At 38.7% G+C, this 14,438-nt stretch overlaps 1 protein-coding gene across 2 annotated transcripts in view; it reads left to right on the top strand.

The window, feature by feature from the left end:
- The first annotated feature begins 5,425 nt into the window (after positions 1-5,425).
- The window catches only part of ston2 (stonin 2), a 33,710-nt gene continuing 24,697 nt past the window's right edge, over positions 5,426-14,438 (top strand). Inside the window, exons 1-3 of one of the 2 annotated variants that reach the window (XM_081393905.1) lie at positions 5,426-5,464; positions 11,961-12,133; positions 12,763-12,927. In XM_081393905.1, coding sequence (XP_081250031.1) covers positions 12,055-12,133; positions 12,763-12,927 — 244 coding nt within the window. In that variant the 5' untranslated portion in view covers positions 5,426-5,464; positions 11,961-12,054. Of the gene's footprint in view, positions 5,465-11,960; positions 12,134-12,762; positions 12,928-14,438 lie in introns of those variants that run through there. The other variant, XM_081393906.1, reaches the window with a different exon arrangement.

Here is a 14,438-nt window from a genome sequence, read left to right as displayed (position 1 = left end):
CACCTCATCCAAGTGCTATTATGCAAGTGCAACTGCAAATTAATGATATTCATTATATTAAATATTCCCAATTTTGTTCAGTTGATGGTCGTTATCATTAATGTTAAATGTGGTTTGCGTGTATGTTCTCCTGAGATTCTCCTGTGTACTTCTGTTTGTAGGTAAAAAATAAATAAATTTAGATTTGTATTCTTGCATCATTCTTGTTAGATTTCAACCCCCAGCCATGGCAGAATAACTGACCTACTTTCCCCGACCGCTCCCTGTGTGTGTTTTTTCAGGCTAGCTTAAATGAGCAGTGCAAGGCACGTCTATGTGAAGTGGTTGCTGGTGAATTGTTATCTGCGTACAACTTCTGCCCAGCTGAGGAGGACATCACCAGCCCCACTTCAGCCCCAGAGTGCAGCCAGACTTCAGCGAAGTCTCCTATGAACCAAGAGAGCCCAACACAGATACAGAGCCTGAGCCTGCCACGATGCCAACGCCAGAGCCCACACCTGAACCCAACATCGCCCTGGAGCCTGAGGCCAACAGAGAGTCTGACCAGGTGTGTGAGCCGGCTATATCATCCTTTGAGGAGGGTATTTTAGTGGAGTATGAGGGCATGGGATGGAGCCCTCCCCATACTTCCACTGTTGAGGGTGAGCTGTACCAGGTCCCTACAAATGGTATGAGGATTTGGAAGAGAATTTCCCTCAAAGTCTCCCATTGCTGCTGGTCCCGCCCAGCTGCAAGTCTCCTGCGACTCCGCTGGTCCAGCTCCAAGTCTCCTGCGTCTCTGCTGGTCCTGCCCAGCTCCAAGTCAACTGTGACTCCGCTGGTCCAGCTCTAAGTCTTCTGTGTCTCTGCTGGTCCCGCCCAGCTCCAAGTCTCCTTCGTCTCTGCTGGTCCAGCTCCAAGTCTCCTGCGTCTCTACTGGTCCTGCCCAGCTTCAAGTCAACTGTGACTCCGCTGGTCCAGCTCCAAGTCTCCTGCATCTCTGCTGGTCCCGCCCAGCTCCAAGTCTCCTTCGTCTCTGCTGGTCCAGCTCCAAGTCTCCTGCGTCTCTACTGGTCCTGCCCAGCTCCAAGTCAACTGTGACTCTGCTGGTCCAGCTCCAAGTCTCCTCCATCTCTGCTGGTCCAGCTCCAAGTCTCCTCCATCTCTGCTGGTCCAGCTCCAAGTCTCCTGCGTCTCTACTGGTCCTGCCCAGCTCCAAGTCAACTGTGACTCTGCTGGTCCAGTTCCAAGTCTCCTGCGTCTCTGCTGGTCCAGCTCCAAGGGTGCTTTCACATCTGTAGTTCGGTTCATTTGGTCCAGACCAAGGGCGAAAAATGATTGTTTCCTTTTCACGCCACACTGATCGCTCTGGTCCGAATCAGTTTATGAGTTGATAAAATGAACCAAAATGCAGTCACATGACAACATCCACATCACTCGGAACGCATTTCCATAACTGCACTTCGTTTGGTCAGAATTAACGTGTGGGAAAATTCCAACAGAACTCCCGGAAGTAAACAAAGAGGTGGAAAATCCGGCAGACAACGCCGCTGTTTACTATGGAGAGACGACTGCGTGGGCGGATTGTATCCTTGGTCATATTTTATTATATAGTTTGTCTACACCACTTTAGACAAACAATAATATTTGAGAATGAATCGAGGATGCGGCTCGAAAATAATGTCAATAATAATTTCTATCAGGCTCCGCACCTCCTCACAACTCCAAGTTTGTCCGCGAGTTGCAAACCGAACCGCACCAATGGGGAAAACGAACTCTAGTGCGATTCAACCGAACTAAATGAGGCAGGTGTGAAAGCACCCCAAGTCTCCTGCGTCTCTGCTGGTCCTGCCCAGCCAGTCCTTTGGCCCCGCCTCCACTGGCTCCCTCCAGTGCCTTGGCTCCTCCGCTATTGATTCCGCCCTGCAGCTCGTATTCTCCTAGGGGCCTACCGGTCTCCAGCTCAACCTTGGCAATTGGATCCCCTTGCTGTGCTTCCAGCCACCAAGCCCATCACTCCAACTCAGCTCATCGGCCAGTCGGCTCCACCTTGGCTCCTCCCTCCCTCGGCTCCAGCTGTGGCCGTCGTCCATACAGCTCTGCCAGACTCCCTCGTCCCTCCGGCTCCACCTTGGTCAGATGTTGCTCTGCCTGCGCCACAGACTTCCGGGCCTTCATTCATTCGTGTTGGATTGCAACCACCAACCGTGGCAGGATAACCGACCCTCTAACGAAGTAAAATATGGACTTGCCAGCTGTCTGCCTGTATGTTCCACCCTGTTTCCAAAACTCATTTGTTTGACCTTCCTAAGGCTGACAAATTTAGAGTGGTTAAAATTTATTTTAAACACTGTTCCTGAACATTATAACCCCAACGTTTGTCTGTGCGCTGCAAATTTTATGAAGGAGAGTTTCCAGAAACTAAGAGAGTACAACGCATGCTATGCACAAAAGCTTCTCCTGAAATGGACAATCTGTTGTTTGTGGATCACAACTTGTAAGTATGTCTTATTATTACTAGTTGCATTTTCTATTAACAGTTCCATTAATAAGTTTAATGTTGTTGCCTCAGTGTAAACAAAGAGCAAAGCTTCGCCTGCTAGCCACCATTAGTGTTGATATAGTGTTTACTGTAGTTTTTATAAGCTCATGCTTTTGTAAGGCTGTTCACAGCCCCTTAGGAAAACTAGCCTCGTTTTGTGATCGATTACTGTTTGTATTACTATAGTTTTCCAACAAGTATTATGATTAAATGGTGTAAAACTTTGTATCTACAAAAAAACCCAAAAAAACATACCACTCTGAAACGTCCTGTGAAATCTGTGCTTGCAAAGTCCATGCATATAATCCATTCTGCACGATCCTCTTGTTTGATGACACATGAAAGTACAGGTGCTGGTCATAAAATTAGAATATCATCAAAAAGTTGATTTATTTCAAGAATTCAACTAACAGGTGAAACTAATATATTATATAGACTCATTGCATGCAAAGTGAGATATTTCAAGCCTTTATTTGTTATAATTTTGATGGTTATGGCTTACAGCTTATGAAACCCACGAAATCAAAATCCCAGAAAATTTGAATATTACATGAAATCACACAGTAATTACACAGTGATACCATGGTCATTGAACCAGGTTTTGGTTCTTTTGGCAATGTGGGCAGGTCCAAATCCTGCTGGAAAATGAAGGAAGCATGAAGTGCTCTGAAAATGAGCCATAATCATCAAAATTATAACAAATAAAGGCTTGAAATATCTCACTTTGCATGTAATGAGTCTATATAATATATTAGTTTTACCTGTTAAGTTGAATTCTTGAAATAAATCAAATTTTTGATGATATTATAATTTTATGACCAGCACCTGTATATTACACCCCAAAAACAAAATCAAGATTTCGTAAATAATAAGACCCCTTTAAGAAACATTTATTTTTATTATCAAACAGTTGTGGGTTTTTTTGTGTGTGTGTGTAAACTGCATGATATATATATATATATATATATATATATATATATATATATATATATATATATATATATATATATATATATATATATATATATATATATATATATTAAGATTCTTTGACTCAGGTTCTTTAAGTTCAAAAGAACGGTATGTATTTGAAGTAGAAAATCTTAAGTAATATTATAAATGTCTTTACAGTCACTTTTGTTAATTTTTTTTTGCATCCTTGCTGAATAACAGTAGGCTATTAATAGAAAAAATCTTACTGACCCCAAACTTTTTTTTTATAGCTCAATTACACATTTTCATATTATTTTATACAATTTTATCATTATTAATTGTCTGTATTACTATATTTCTGTATTATTTCTTAAATGAAACACATAGGGCAACTTAAACGAGACACAGCTGGCAACACCATTAGGTTCCTAAGCTATAAAAGGGGGGACCTTTCTTTTGAGGCTGTATTCTCTGAAGACAAACTTCTTTGTCAATACAGTTGTAATTGAGCAGGGCTCAGATGTACGACTACAGGAATGAAGTGATGACTATTCTACGAGAGGGCAGATGCCCGCCGTCCCTGGCAACAGTGAGAGACTGCACGGGCGTCACTAGTAGTTATGCAACACACTAACACAGACAGCCTAGAGTGAGAGAGACTGAGCGCTTTCATTAAGGACTCTGAGAGCTCGGCAGGGGTCTCTGCCATTTCACGTACAGAGAGCCAGAAATCACCCCACTGCTATTGCTAAAAATAAAAGCTTTCCTTTCACTGACGGATGTGGTGACATAAAAGTTGTTTTGTGTTTACTTTTTTACCTTCTTATTCTCTTCCCTCTCGGGGTTCCTGGGAAAAGGTCCCTGGCTTTTTCAAAGCATGACAGGTTGATAGACAGGAATGAGTTCAAAGAACCTGTAACCTTAACACACAGCTGTCTGAGCCTGAGGTCTTAGTGATCATACAGGTAGATGCCGTTGAATGGGAAACAAAGAATAAAGAATCAGATAGCCGGTTTCATATAATATTGATAAGAGTCATTCCTCAGATAGAAAACTATGGAAGCTTTCGAAGATATGCATCGGGCCCTTGGTGTAAAGCATTTAATGTTTTCATTTAATTTAGGCTAATTTAATGCTTTTTATAATAAATGATTTACAAAAAGTCAATTTTCAATCAATTTATTAATATGAACAACAACAACAACAACAACAACAACAACAACATCATGCGTATGTGGCTCGTAGACACTTGATATAAAGTTAAATTTAATGGCAGGCGTTATTAGAACTTTGGCGCCCCCTGTAGGAAACATTTGTTTTACATAAAACACACCACTCCAAGGAATTGGAGATTATTCGGAAATGTTAAAAAGTCATGCATCTTAACTTTGAATATGTTGTTTGTTTATTTTATGATTAATTCCTAGGAATTTCTTTTTAAAAAAGTCCACACAAAGCCATGCTAAAACACACACATCAAAACAAAAATGTACATCCAACCGATCCAATTCGTTAATTATATGTTAAATTTGTAAATCCATTATATATTTCAAACAAAGAAAGTCCATGGGGTAAACACAAAATAAAAATGTAACTTATTTTTTCAAGTAATATCAACAGAGATGTTTTTAAGAACAAACAGCTATTATAATATAATATAATATAATATAATATAATATAATATAATATAATATAATATAATATAATATAGTATAATACAAATGTATTTATTTAGACCCACTTTTTAATCCATGTGATGCGTTTAGGGGCAACCAGAGCCATGAGCACTGGATCTGGGGGCAACTTTCTTCGACACTCCACCAGATTTGCATCTGATTGGACATTTGATGCAGCGCTGCTTTAACTGTCCAATCATGTGACAATAAGGTGGGGCCTCGAACAGCGCTGTTTCAACTGTCCAATCAGCTGTGAGTAAGGTGGGGCATTAGAGCTGATTCACCGGGAGCGAGTGAGAGCTACAATCTGCTTAGACTCAACAACACGGTATCGGTATGTAAATATTCATGTGCACTTGTTTTTTGTCTTGTCGCTGTGTTATATACAATACTGTCGACTTAATTTGCTTAATAATCTTGAATTATTTACAGAGATATATGTTATGGGATAAACATTTACATACGTTACCATGAAACTATATGTCTCACATGTTGCAACAGGTTGTTGTAAGCGCGTGTGCTTTGTTTACATTGGCAGCAGGATATGTGTAATACGTGGCAAAAAGTTATCAAATGTCTGAACACGCATATGGAAGATGTTTTTATGTGAAGTAGATGTAATAATGAGACTTTTCTAGTTGTTTTTGTGCCATTGTTACATGTTGAAGCATGTCTTGCTCATTTGATTATAGAGCACAGCAGATTGTTGACTGATCAGCATATTAAGATCATAATGAAAGGAAACGATCATATCTGAATATCCTGTTGTGGGACACGAGCTTTTTGTGCAATTGTGCTAGTCCCAGTACTCAGCCTATTTTGTTGTTTCACTCGTCAGTCTGCTACAATTTTATAATGCATACATTTATCTATCGTTGTCGCATCTTATTTTTGATACATGACGCCATTTTTGCATGTTCAGAATTTGTGAAGGGTTCATCAATGATTTTAAGACCCCGTAGTCACTAATTTTACCAAGGTTACCACAGTAAAAAAAAAAAAAAAAAAAAAAAAGGTGCTCAATAGAGGAACTTCTTGAAATTTGATGATTTCAGCATATTTTCATAATTTTGTGATCAAATTAAAATAAAATAAAAAAATCATAAAGACTAAATGTAATAATTTTTTTAGTGTCAGTATTCAGGCTGTCTTAAAAGTTCAGGTGATACCTTAAAAGGTTGATGATTCATGCTGCACTGCATAGATTTTTGTCCAATCAAATACTTGCTAAAGTTGCATTTCTAAAATGCCCCTTCTAATAGCCTACCGCTTGCCCAATACCAACTAATTTAAAAGGAGACAATACCTTTGTTATGCCCCACCTCAGTTTCTATAGGAAATCCATCAACAGAGAAAAGAAAATGGTTCTTGTCGAGGTTCTTGTTTAATGGCAGTGGTGGATAATACTAAAGTTACCAAAGGTTTTTGTAATCGCAATAACTAGTAACTACTTTGGCTGAAACCGTGGTTACTATGGTAAATGTTTGTAAGAAGTGTTCAGTTCCCCAGGGAATAGTGAAACTGAAACTGCTGTGAAAAGCATGTGGAGGCGGTGGTGCCCATGTGTTTGTTGTTTTGTATAGTTATGTCATGTGATTAACATAGCATGTCAGAAACATTTTTCTTGTTGAGTCATTGCTAGAACTGGGCTAGTATGGTTTGCTTTTGTCTATGAAGAATTAGAAACACACGAATTTCCATGTCCTTGTTGGGATTTACCAGACTATGAAGCACCACTCTATTTAATTATCTAAAAATCTACTCATAGACTAACCCTAAATAAATGTCAATTCATATATAAATCAAGAATAATGAATATACCCTGTATGAACCTTTGTCAGGTTTTGACATTGACATTTTCGAAAATTTTGTTCCCACAAAATATATGTGTATTTTACCTGCCTGCATTAACTCAATTATATTTAGTCTCACTTAGGTAAAAAGAAATGGTGCAGTTGTCAGCATACACTATTTATCTTCATACACAGGCTACATTACCGCGAGGTAAGTGTGGCTATCCAGGGGTAAATGTCCTTCATTTGCTGCATTTATTTGTCCCAGGTGGTGGATTGACCTTTTAACCTATACATGGATTCAGTTACTTGTATTTGTTTTTACTCGTTTTACTTGTTTTGGAACTGGTGGCAGTGTCTTTGAAGACTGGGCGCAGCAGGATTTTCTGGTAGTGTCTGGAGATTATGGTGTTATTCATGTGAGCTTCGCTGCTCTGTAAACAGTTTCTCTGTGAACTTGGCATGAAGCTGAGAACTTTAGGGAGGCAGGGGGGTGTATGCGCTTTTTTATTAAAATCTAACCAGTCTTTGTTGTCTTTTGGTGTATTGCTGAGTTTTAGTGAGGCAGCCCAGCAAGCCCACTCCATGAGATAAAGCTGTAGAGAATGGCAGAGCACAGTATGAGACATTTGCAGGAGTTAAGGTGGCTGATCTGGCTCTGCACTGGCCACTTTAAACCTGCTGGAACCATTAATGCCAGTGGTTAGTGAGGGGGGACAAAGTCCTTACCTATACATTTCAAAACAACAACAACATAATCTGGCTTGACTGATGCAAAACAAAACTAGACCACTCAAATCTTGATCACTTCAATTATAATCAAGCTGTCTGAAATCAAACACCTGTTTTTGTCACATTGCAAAACTACTCCAGCCACATTATTATCCCCATTTCTCTGAATTGTTTTAATATTTTTTTATTTACAAATATCATACTGTATGTCTGATTGAATGCTATGAATTTTATGTCAAATATTTTGATCGCTAAACCATAGACCCAGTGTTATTTAAGGATAATTTTTTTTATACTATTATAGTATTTATTAATATTTTGAAGTAGCTGATATTTTATATTTTATTTTAGTTCCAGTTGTAGTAATTTTGTTATGTGCTTTTTCATTTTTATTAGTTTTTGTCTTTAAAATGTTTCATTTTTTAGTCATTTTAGTTCAACTTAATCCTAAATTTAATTTCAGTTGGTTGCCAAATGCCAAGACAAGTTTTTTACGATTTGCAATGTGGAAATTAAGTTAGCTTTTTTTCCCTGTGAATGTGTGCGCTCTTCCGATTCGTTAGACGCTATAGTAAATAACTGGAGGAATAACAAAATGCAGTAACACAATGCAAACCAGTTTGTTATGATTATGATAATAATAAAAAAAATGTGATAACAAATAACAGTTTGCTATGTCAAGCAACACTTTTAGTATAGCCAAAATAACTGGAAGTGGATGAGACTGGAAGCCTCGACAGAATCAAGTTACCATGGTCGTGCGCACTCTTACGTTAATAAAAAGGTGAACAGGAGGCTGAACTGAGCCCTGATGGCTTCTCATGATGAGATGCACCTGATGCTTGTGCTCTGCTACGGTCACATATGTAGACCGTGTGTGACCACCATGCATTCTGAGGTCCAGGTGTGGCTTGACATTGCAGCACCACCACAAAGATAATAACTGTTTATTCCTGCATTTAGACACTTTGTTTTTCCTTTTTGGTTTGTTTGTCTTTACTCCTATCCTCCTATTCACATGTACTGCGTGATGCAAATTCACTAAGACTGTGAGCTCTGACAGCAGGAAATTATGCAGTGTCTATAAGCACAGTCTGAATAATGATGTCATGCATGATCATGAGCTCGTGGATGGTCGTGCGAGTGAGAGATTTGACACAGTGAGAAAGTTTTGCAGGCCAGCTATGCCAAACGTTCGAATATTGTGCACATATCTTGTTGATGCCTGCATGCACCACTGACATAACTGACAGACTGCCAAAGCCCAAGCCTGTTGGAGTCTGAGAAGTGGATGAAAGTTTTGTAAGATTTTGCAGCTGCAAACATTGGTGTTGCTTTGAAATTCTGGCTGCACACTCTGAAGGCTCCAGAGAGCAACTAAAATGGCCAGAATTCAAGATCATATAGTCAAATAGTGTAATTGCATTTGCATCTGTGTGTGTTTGCCAGATTTAAGTCAAATTATTTGGGTTCTGTCACTTCGGTCTGTTTATTCTTGGTTTTGAGACAGAGCTCGGACACTCCTATTGTCTTGTGATAGTGAGCATGCGGTTCCGAGTTTGCTCATGACAACATGAGTTGTTTATGTGTGGAATGTCTAGTTTGGTTTTGGTTCTGTGTCAGGGGTTCGGACATTCATGCGTGTGTTTGTCTTCTGTGAGCACACAGGATAAGCATTCTTATTTAGAGGATCATTTCACTGAAAAAAAATTATTTCATAATTTGGAGATAGTTTGCCCAAAAATTTTAATTCAGTTTATTTACATTTACTCACCCCTGTGTCGTCTCAAACATGTACGACTTTCTTTCTTTTGCGGAACATAAAAGAAGATATTTGGAAGAATGTTGGCAACCAAACTGTTTTGGTCTGTAAATATAGGCCTATCTAAATACCAATTCCGATGCAGCTTCTGAAAAAAATCATGGCCGATGTAGCCTAAAAGTTTATGTGTAATAAATTCTATGTTGAATCAAATAAAATATTTCTTTCTAAAACTACTTTTTGTAATGTCTATGTGATGCTTTTCTCATTTCACACAATAATGACTTTAAGGCCTAGTTCAATTAGGACATTTAAGTAGCTTTTATAAATGTGCCTTAGAAAAAACATTACTGGTGGTGTGCATCTTGAGACAAAACAATGGCAGGGACATATTTGAAGATATGCTTTCAGTTAAAACAGCTCAAACATGCATTTTAGTCTGGGACTACTAGGCTTAAGCCTTGTCTGTGAAACCGGGGGTGAATGATCTTTTGGGGGTAATTTCTCAGCCAAATTTAATGTGCGATTAATTCGATTAGGCCTAATTAATTGACACATCATGTAAAAAAATTGATTTGCTTGACAGCCCTAGTATTGTATTTTTAAAAAGTAGTGTAACAAGTAGTTACAAAAATGGTTACTGTTTAGCATTCATTTCATAAATACCCTATTAATTCATAATTAGTTTTGTGTTTTTTATTGTTAGTTTTCAGGCCATTTCACAAGTTCAGAGAAAATGGTGGTAACTCAAGTTGTTGGACTTTGTTTCGTTTAGGACCTGAAAGCTGGAGGAGAGCATCTCAGCTGTTGTTGCCCTTGCATGAAATCTGCCTAAGGATGAAGTCCAGGGTGCAGCCAGTCTGTCATTGACAATATTCCGGTCTTTACACAAATGTATAAGTAAGAAGAACCTTTTAACTTTTAAATACAGTTACATGACCGCACAAGAAATGGCTGAGGAATATAGTGGTGATAGACAGCATCCAAATCAGTAAATTACGGCTGTTGTTTTTCAGTATGGTTTCACTATTCAAGTATGGGTGTTGTGAGATGTTGAATGAATTCGGTAGTTGGAGGGAGGTGCTTGCTTTGTTTGGTGTGATAAAGGGGGCTGAGGAAGGGTAGCGTGTAGCCGGATTGTGAATGCAAAGGAGATTCATCAGAGCGAAAACATGTTACGGAACTGGCCCCAATTTACTAGATTGTTCCAAGTGTGTTTCCTCTATTAAAGTGTGTTTCCTGCAGGGTCTTGATTTTGGAGAGAAAATTGGCCCCTCTCTGATGTGGAAAAATCCTGATCACAATGGTTCTCAGCTTTTGTTACTGTGCCTTTCCTCCTTTGTGACCTTTGAAGGGCATCGGTGACTTTAAGGTGGTGCATTTGTCACCCAGTTCCTTGTGTACACTAATGAGACATTAGAGTGCAGTGGTCCTTGACACAAACTTTGATTATATTTGCAACACACTGCTTTAATGTATGACGTTGCATCTAAGAAGCCACAGGGGCTGTAGTAGCTATTTGTGTTATAAATAGTTTTCAGTTGTCAGACATTTATCAGTAGTCTTTCCTGCTGCTTCACACAGCCTCCGTCCTGTATAGAAAGGCCCTGTCGGAGCATGTTGTTTTCTGTTTGGCAGTCAAAAACACTTACACAAGCCTTCAGTATTTACTGCTGTCACTTCTTGCTGTCAAAGCCACAAATTTGCAACCTTTTTGTACTCTCAACAAATGCAAGTACAACATAACTCATCCTGTAAAGCCAGTAGAGCAATCCTGTAAAGTAGGCTAAGTAGAACGATTCTTCATTATCACATGATAAGTAATAGGGCTGGTCAATATATTGAGCATTTACAATATCTTTTTTAGTACTATTCAAAATCACACAATATTGTGATGATTTAAATGTGCTTTTTTTTTTTTTTTTACTATTTTGTGCCAAAATGTCAACCTGCATGAAATCATTAGGACAGACATTTTAATAACATCTTATTTAACATAAATTAGAAAAGTTGAAAAGTTTGATCAATTTCAAATCAGCTAAAAAAAATCAATTATCAGTGGAAGTTCACAGATGACATTTCAGATGCATAGCTATGTTTTAATAAAAATACAGATAATTATAATTTATTATATTATAACTTTGATGCATATACAACAGCAAAGAAAGTTTGGGGTCTGATCAAAAGTTACATTAAAGATATGTATAATATTACAAAAGATATTATATCTAAAAAATATATATATTATTTTTAAATTTGTTTACTTTAAAAAATTGACATTGACAGGAATAAGAAATGTTACTTGAGCATTAAAACCACATATTAAAATGATTTCTGAAGGATCACATGAAATGTAATATGTATACTGTATTTCTGTTCTGTTTAAAAACAGTAAACAAGCCTTATTTATTGTAATTATTTTAAATATTTTGACTCTACTTAGCAACAATAACTGTTTGGCCAGTAGTTTAAAGGAAAATACCTTCATATTGAAATGGATCAAATCCCCAATGAATAGCTAATGTTTTTTTTTTCTTCTTAAGCCTTCCTTAGATGGGCATGGCGTTCAAGATTTGTTGGAGTGAGATAAAGTTACAAGGTGCAAGCAACTGAAGACACAGGACAGAACAACTCCCCATGGCTGCTACAGCCAGTAGCAGAACTGGAACTCCAAGACCGGGCTGGGTCGCTTTTTCAGATGAGGAGTCACAGGCAGGTCAGTACAAACATTGTCTTTACTCACAAGTCACTAGATATTTTGTGGGTTCAGTTCTCTGGTATCAAACAAAAATGTATACCTTGAATACTCTGCTGATGAAAGTAATAAATGTAAATGTAAGTACCTATTTGACCAGTCAATAATAGACCTTCTTCAGAGATGATCTTCAGTCTTTACAATGTTAGGTACTGTACAATGGTACTAGGTAATGTAATTTTCAGAACTCGCAACTTTCAAAACTGTTTCATGGAAGTTTTACACATTTGGAAAACCTTGTCCAATCTTGGATAGAAGGATTGTTGAATGTTACTTTACATGGCAAAGAAAGGCTCTAGATGACTTTCTTGTACCTAATTGAAAAATAGTTTTGCACCATACATAAGGAATTATAAAGACATGTAACCTTTTGCGGATTGGGTATCAGTTTGTTTTACTCTGTCTGAGTTTGCGTTCAGACCTTTCCGTGAGATTCCTGTGTCCTTAGGTCATTGCTCCATAGTGATTACTGCGGGAACGGTCCAGAGCTCTTGCACCCTGCTAGATTTAACATTCAGCTGTGACATTTTAACTGAGCAGAGGCCGTATTTCACTTACCGTGTTTGTGTGTTGTTTCTTCTGCTCTGTAGATGAGGACCACCTCCAGCCCTCTTTAGACCAGCCTGTGCTGGACTCCTCTACTTGGGCAGAAGTACCATGTGTGCCTGGCCACAAGACAGAGCAGACAAATTCCTGGGTTCAGTTTGATGACAAACCATGGTCACCCTCTCCTCCTCCCTCAACGCAGGTAAAAGGTATGAGAACTTCTTACGTTTTTTTTTTTTGCATTAAAGGTGGAATCTCACTTTGGGATTCACATGCTATGCTACCTAAGGGATGTACAGGATTCAGTACAATATAATCCAGCTTCCTTCAGTTTGTTTAAAAATCATTGACAATACTAGAAAACAGGGAAATGCAATGCAAACAGTTTCGAAAGGGGTCATATTGTAAGGAAATAAGATCTTCTGAGAATTAAATTCTGTAAGGTTAAGGATTCCAGTTTTAAAACAAACTTCCTCCCCTGCCCAAAAAGACCATTTATCAGGGGTGCAAACAGCGCGCTTTTCGGCGCCTCCCGCTTTTTTCACGTCAGTTTGGGTGACTTGTGTGAATCGTGCAGATCCGAAGAGTTTTTTGAGAGGTTGAGAGGGTCTGATTATAATTTAACCAACAGTAATTCTGGATTGCGTCCACCAACAAGTAAATAGGAAATAAGCGAATCAGAACACTGCGCGCCAAACCAGCAGTATGTGCGCAAGCGTGAACCACTAGTGCTCACTCTGGATCTGCCACTGCATCACATTTCTCTCTGCGTGGCGTGGAGTGTCCGTTTTTATGTCGGCTCTCATGTTAACTGGTTAGAGCTTGTGTTAGAGCACAATGCCTGCGTGACACACACACTTCTCGAGCCGCGCCGAAAGAAATAGAACCGCAACCGACGCCTATTTTTCACGCGACACGCAAGAGTGTTGGAAGTTTTCAGACAAAATAGAAGGCGCAAATACATATTAATAAATTACATTTTGATGCTTGAAAGTCTCTCGGTTTTGACAAATGCATATATAATTGTAATTTAAAAAATAGACCTAATTATCGATTTTCAAATATTGCCCCGTCAATAGGCATACAGAACGAAATATTCTGTAGCCTATTTTGCCGTCAATACTGCCGAATTTGTCTTTGCTGTATCAGGCTATATATATTATGTTTAACATCCAAGTGTAGATCTGTCGGCGCACAGAGCCTCGCAGTCGCAGACAGCACGTGAAGTTCGTGAACACCGAATTCCCTTTTCTTTCTTATCTATTTGTGTTTGAACAGACATGTGCACGAAAAAATAAGCCAGTGTCCGTCTCAACGAGTTTCCCTGTAAACGCAGTCAAATTAAAACGGACGCGTGTCATTACCGGTATTAGATACGCGCATTCGTCTTAAAGGGACAGCACCCAATATACCTGCAGCTGTTTGTGTCACCAAAGTTAATCAAAGTTTAGTCAAAAGATAAACTGTATTAATACTTAATACAGTTAATTTACCTGAAAAACATAAAGCACGGCTTTATTTCTCGTGTATTTGTGTTTTATTGTATTTATATTTGTATTTTGTTTATTAGTTTCTATGCAGATGCACTAGGCCCAGTGCTCGAAGTGGGGCGGTACTCACCGGTACGCAGTACAGGCACTTCTGCATTTTACTCCAAAGCGTACCTGCACGTTTTCTTGCGTACCGCTACTTCTCGCATGTAGCCGGTACTCTACCACTG

This window comes from Scardinius erythrophthalmus (assembly GCF_964197995.2).
Source record: "Scardinius erythrophthalmus genome assembly, chromosome: 19".
Classification (NCBI taxonomy): Eukaryota; Metazoa; Chordata; class Actinopteri; order Cypriniformes; family Leuciscidae; genus Scardinius; species Scardinius erythrophthalmus.
This window is presented reverse-complemented; position numbering and strand designations above follow the sequence as displayed.